Here is a 6,262-nt window from a genome sequence, read left to right as displayed (position 1 = left end):
TTGACTCGAGCAGCTTAAAGCGGTTTTCACACTCAGCAGAAATCTTTTTAATACTTCACTAATTCTACCCTCAATCTGCTCACTTCCTATGCAGAGAGGAGGCAAGGTAAGTAAGGTCAAATAATTTCAGGTAACATTTCCTAGCCACAAAATATTGAGACCGTCTCTTGGTATTTTGGTTCCTATGCTGAGCAATATGAGGTCACTGGGTCTCATCAAAAATAAGGTGATGAGGTAGGCCTGGTGGCAGAGGCTGCTTCCAGCTTCTTGGGAGGCTGAGGTCAGGAGGATGGTGAGGCTCCAGGAGTACAGAGTGAGCTCAGGCCAGCACAGGCAATTAGCAAGGCAAGACAGTTAGAGATGGGTTGGGGGAGCTCAGGGGTAGAGTGCTTACTTAGAATATGTGAGGCCCTGGGTTTGATTCTTATTGAGAGAGGGAGCGAGAGAGGAAGGGAGAGAGAGAGAGAGAGAGAGAGAGAGAGAGAGAGAGAGAGAGAGAGAGAGAGAGAGAGAGAGAAAAATAGAGACAGAAATAGAGACAGAGACAGAGACAGAACAGCAGACCATAGAACTAAATTTATCTAGCCCCAAACAACTGAAGCAATATTTTTTGAAGGATTTGTTGTTGTGCAATCTGTGAATTAAAGAAACTTTATTTTGTTTACTGCCTAAAAGGATTAATGATTTACTCCTAGTTACTAGTTGATGTGGTACTTACAGTTGGTTCCTCAGGGCTAATGACTGGTGTGGGGCTTTTCCCACTATTCCAGGCCAATGACTGAAAAGTCATCTCTTTCAAGAAAGTTTTTAACCAATGAGCAGAAGCCTAAGGTTGTAGCCTGAACTCTAAGGCCCCATATATGCCTGTGCGATGCTAATGTGGATTACTCTTCCTCAGAAAGCGGCTGCTAGATGGGACGGTAAGTCTCTGGGCTGGGCAGAAGCCTCAACTTCATATCATGTGGAAACACAGAGGGCTGGACTGAAGGCGCCAGGGACTGTGAGAACTTAAATGTTCTAAAAAGCTAAGAGATGTGGGCTGCACTGATAACTTCACCAGGAAAGATTATTTAAGAGTTTAAATTATGTGTATTTGTTTATTTGTTTGTTTTATCCAAAGAAATGCCTTAAATAACTGTGCAAGGGCCAAGCTTTTGTTAATATTGTTCTCGTTTTCTAGTTTTCTTTGGGAAAAAAAAATCAACCTTTTGTAAATACCTTTGTAAGGTATTTACAAAGAAATATTACCCCAAAGACAGTATTTAAGGTTGGCGCTTACTGTAGAATTGTGAAAATTATCAGGTGGTTTATTGAACTCTTGAAATATTGCATTAAGAGGAGCCAGCAGAACATAAGCCTTTACTGAGAGTTGTGGCTGCTTTTTGTATCCCAAACACTCATTTTTTTTTTAGGTTTCCATAATAGCATTATGAAAAAACCACAAATATGTGAGCAAATGAAATGTTTCAGAGGCTACTAATTTTTTTTTAAATTCACAGAACATCATCTTAAGAGACTTAGTCTTTGTTTTTTGGTGTTTGTTTGTTTGTTTTAATTTCATATTCTAAAATATACCTTTTTACATGTTACACAGGTGAAAGTTTTTCTGGGTCAAATTTATCATTGATGATATGTAGATTTTTTAAAGAACTAGCAAAATATACTTTTCAAGGTTTTTGTGTATCAGACAGTGGAGGATAATGTTATTAATGTAAAATGCTTTGCAATGCTGACATTTAGACTCTCCGTGAACTCTCTTACTGCCCTTGACTACTAACATGCTCTCTAAATGTCCCGGTGACTTCCAAGCAAACATGACCAACAGTCACATGCTAGTGACTTCCCTGGAATTTCTGTTTGCAAAACCCAGTCCCGTTTCCTTGCTCAGGTAGCAAGGGTTTGAAGACGAGACATTTTTAGTGAAACAAACTTAAAATTGGGCATCTTATGAAGGAAAACTGTAGCTCAAGCCACAGCCCTTCTTAAATATGTTTGCAATTGTCTGGAACAAATATAACTTTCTTTCTTAATAGCAGCCTTGAGGACCATTCTGAAGCTTGCATGGGAGACCACACATCAACAATACATTAGGGATCTAGCTATCGGGGCATCTAAAACCGAAGCCAAGCGCTCCATATTATAACCACACTATTGTCTATTTTAAAGCAGAAATACGTAGATTAAAACAACAACCACTATAAAATAGGTGGTTCCACAGTAGATTTTGGAAGATGTCGGTCAGCATCCCTTCTAACTCAGTGCCCAGTAGTGCCAGTCGCTTTCAGGTCCATGTCATAAACGAGGGCCATGGCAGTGCGGCAGCCGTGAGCGACAGTGCAGACCCCCCACATTATGAAGAGACCTCTTTCGGGGACGAAGCCCAAAACAGACTGAGAATCAGCTTTAGGCCTGGGAATCAGGAGTGCTATGACAATTTTCTCCAAACTGGAGAGACTGCCAAAACAGACACCACGTTTCACGCCTACGACTCTCACACAAACACATACTACCTACAAACCTTTGGCCACAACACCATGGATGCCGTCCCCAAGATTGAATACTACCGCAACACAGGCAGCGTGAGCGGGCCCAAGGTCAACCGGCCCAGCCTGCTGGAGATCCACGAGCAGCTGGCTAAGGTAAGCATTCTTCCGTGCCGTCCCCTCGGGGTGAAAACATTGCATAAGCGGTGGGCAAATGAAGAGAGCTAGTCCATCTAGCCTCCTTATGCGGCTGTCTCTGGGTCCCAAGAAACAGAAACTCTACAGGCGCTTTGCAAATGTTTACTGACTTGGGAAAGAAGTGCAGACTGAACTCGGGAAGTTGGGCAATGTATGCTATGGTGTTTGCAGTAAGGACACTCAAGTCCCACTGGGCTGACTGTGCCACACTGAATCCTACGCCGTTTCCAGTTTAGTGTTAAAGATTCCACAGCAATCCTTAAACAAACCAATGTGCTTTCATAGTTCCTCTTGTGGGGCCAGCCGGTAGTCCAGCCACATTGTGGCCTTAAGACACAGCTACTCTGGGGAGTAGAGCAGAGTTATGACTTGTTTTTCTATTTTTAAAAGAAAGATTAGAATTGCATAAGATTCAGCCCTTGGGTCCCTCCTCTTCACACCTTTGCCTGAGGCTCCTGACTCTTCTAAATTTAAGCCCAGGAGCACAGAAGTGGCCAAACTTCCTGTTTAAAGAATGTAAAAGGCTTCCAAAGTCTCCGAAAGACTCTAATCTATACCTCATTATTTAGAGGCTTAGATTTCTCCTGAGATTTCCTCGGAGATACGCTGACAGATCCAGCCTTTCTGACAGCTCGTAATGAATAACCTTCCTTTTGTGTGTCTCTGCGTGTGGAGCTGTGCATGTGTGCCTATTTGCATGTGCATGCATGTGCATTTGCGGGTGTGTGCAGAGGCTGATGCTGGGCAGATTCCTTAGTTTCTTTACCTTGTGCATTGAGGCAGGCTCTCTTACTTGAAACCCAAGCTTGCCGATTCTGTTAGTGTAGCTAGCCAGCCTCCTCTGGAGACCTCCGGTCTCCATTTCCTCAGTACTGAAAGCAGAGGTGGGACACCATTATCAGCCTCTTTGTGTGAGAGCAGGAGATGCAAACTCTGGCCCTCACACCTACCAGCAAATGCTTTACCCACTGAGCCATCTCCCCAGCCCTGAATATCACTTTGTGGAACATGGTTGCTCTCTGGGAAGATAATTGAATAATAGTTTCAAATGCGTATTTACTTACAGCTGAGCTTTTAGGAGAATGAAGAATGCACAGCTTATTTCATAAGCACTCATTTATTCATTTATCCATTCTAGTTTTTAAACGTTAAAATAAATAAATAAATAAAAAGCAGACTGTGTGGTTGCTCAGACCTTTAATTCTAGCACTCCAGAGGGAGAGGCTGGAGGATCTCAGAGTTTGAGGTAAACCCGGTCTACAGAGTGGTTCCTGGACAGTCAGGGCTACACAGAGGAACTTGATCTTAGAGAGTGGGGATGGGGGGAGGAGGGTGGCAAAACAAAGTTAAACAGTATGCTGTCGCCCCCAGCTGGGCTCAGGACAGCTTCTCTCAGGAATGATTCTGGCACGGGCTCTTCCTTTAGTTTCTTCTCACCTTCCTTCCAGAGGAAAAACATCTCCAAAATTTACTCTCTGAGCTGCAGGGGGCCCAGCTCTCTACTAGGACTTCCAGAGGAAGAGTCTGTTCTCTCAGTCCGCATTTGTACCCTCATCCACAAACCTTCCTTGTTTATACCCTCACACACAAACTTCCTCATCTGTCCAGTGTGCTGCATCGGTGGCAAGGTGCAAACCTTAGACTTTGTCTGAAATATCTGGTGGTTTAATCAAAAGAAAAAAAATAGCATCATGGCTATTCAGTATCCGCTTCCATGGAGGGTTTTTTTGTTTTTGTTTTTGTTTTTGTTTTTTTTTTTTGCGGGGGATTGGGAAGGTAATTTGAATTTCAGACAAACTGCTTGTTAGTTTCTTTCTCTAAATGAGGAGAAGGAAAGGAGACTGGAAGAGACGGGAATGAAACAGTGGTTGGAGAGGGGGGCGTGACGTGATGGCTCTAAGTTCTGGAAGGAGCAGAAAGAGAAGCTAAACATTCGCAAGGAACTTCCAACTATCTGAGGAAGTAAAAAGAACCAAAAATGTCCAGAAAAAGTCGTGAAATTCCACCCCACCAAGTCTTGAACATTATACTTAACTTGTAAAGCTGCCCTCTTCGTTGAAAGTGATAAAAAATTTAAATACTCATTCATCCATTCACACAATTTACAACAAAGAAAAATAACACTTTAGTCTTCATTAAGAAGAAACTGGATGCAGGGCCTGGTTGTTCAGGTCACGATTTCCAGGTCAGAAAATTATGAGCAGGGTTGTCCTAATGGATAAAATGAGGGTAGAGAAGTGAAAGTTCAGGGCCCGCCCACCTGGGTTACAGACAGAGATTGGGATCAGCTAGGGGTGCCGGGAAAGACCTTGTCTCAGAAGTAAAGCTCAAATTTAAAACAAAACAAAGCAAACAATTAAAAAGGCTTAGTGATGCTGTTCTTGCCCAGAGTGTATAATACTATAGGTTCAGTCCCCAGCCCCATTAAGGAAAAGGGTTAGAGTTGAGTGGAAGGTACAGTGTTCTTAGGACCAACATTCTAGAGTGAAACATAGCTTATCTGTAAGTTTTAAACCCCTGGTTTGTGGAGATCTTTCCACTGGGGGCGTCATCCCAAAAGCAAGAGTTTTTTGAGTGTGCCGGTCGGAACTGCCTTTGATGTGGCACAGTGAAGCTGTTTGAGATGCTTACCATGTTTGGAATGGACAGCATATGACTAAGGCATTGACATTGTTTTGTGCTCTGCTCTTTTCTCCATAGGGTAGACCTCAACAATCTCCCCATATCAAAGCATGTGCAGTGATTACCTGGTGTCTGATAAGGATTAAGTTTGCAGTTTTACTTCATAAAAAGAACTCTGCTTTCAGTTCCCCTTAGGTTTTTATTTATTTTTATTTAGATTTAGAGTGCATGCAATTGAAGCTGTGTATTTACTTTTTTTTGTATTGGGAGAGAAAATCTTGTATCAGCCAGTCTTCCTTTCTCTTTAAATACGCCTTTATTTTCTCTTCTCTGAATCTGTAATACACAAATGGAAATCCTGGTGAATGGATGATCGTTCCATAGAATTAAAAATGCATCTATGAGAGATTATGGATCATCATTTATGAAGGGCAAAGAAGCAAATTAATTCAAATTGTAAAGTAAGAAAAAAAAAAAAACCATGAAGGATGCAATCTCAGAACTTTCCATCCGTGAGACATTAACAGCATCCAGATGTCTGTGAACCCCTAGGCAGAGCTTAGCAACCTTCAGGCCCCCACAAGCCTTGACTCAATATTTGGATGAAACATTGAATGTGCTATTGTTCTGGTGTACAAAGGAAGCATTTATCAAAAAGTAAAACAAAGATTTGCTTTACCACATAAAAGGTGATTCTGCCTTAAACTACTTCCAGGTAATATATATATATAATAAATCAGCCGGGCGGTGGTGGCACACGCCTTTAATCCCAGCATTTGGGAGGCAGAGGCAGGTGGATTTCTGAGTTCGAGGCCAGCCTGGTCTACAAAGTGAGTTCCAGGACAGCCAGGGCTATACAGAGAAACCCTGTCTCGGAAAAAAAAAAAAAATCTTGGATGGGTTCTCATTTCTACTTTCTAAGAAAGCAAAAATAGATTGCTGTAGGACATGCCCTGGAT

The 6,262-nt window shown here is 42.3% G+C and overlaps 1 protein-coding gene across 5 annotated transcripts in view; it reads left to right on the top strand.

The window, feature by feature from the left end:
* The first annotated feature begins 823 nt into the window (after positions 1-823).
* Slc12a1 (solute carrier family 12 member 1) overlaps positions 824-6,262 on the top strand; it is a 77,655-nt gene continuing 72,216 nt past the window's right edge. For 4 of the 5 annotated variants that reach the window (XM_029470782.2, XM_021183416.3, XM_021183397.3 and 1 more), the window contains exons 1-2: positions 824-920; positions 2,034-2,639. In XM_029470782.2, coding sequence (XP_029326642.1) covers positions 2,232-2,639 — 408 coding nt within the window. In that variant the 5' untranslated portion in view covers positions 824-920; positions 2,034-2,231. The remainder of the gene's footprint in view (positions 921-2,033; positions 2,640-6,262) is intronic. The other variant, XM_029470783.2, reaches the window with a different exon arrangement.

This window comes from Mus caroli, unplaced genomic scaffold, assembly GCF_978045245.1.
Source record: "Mus caroli unplaced genomic scaffold, Mus_caroli_1 scaffold_2, whole genome shotgun sequence".
In the NCBI taxonomy this organism is placed as follows: Eukaryota; Metazoa; Chordata; class Mammalia; order Rodentia; family Muridae; genus Mus; species Mus caroli.
This window is presented reverse-complemented; position numbering and strand designations above follow the sequence as displayed.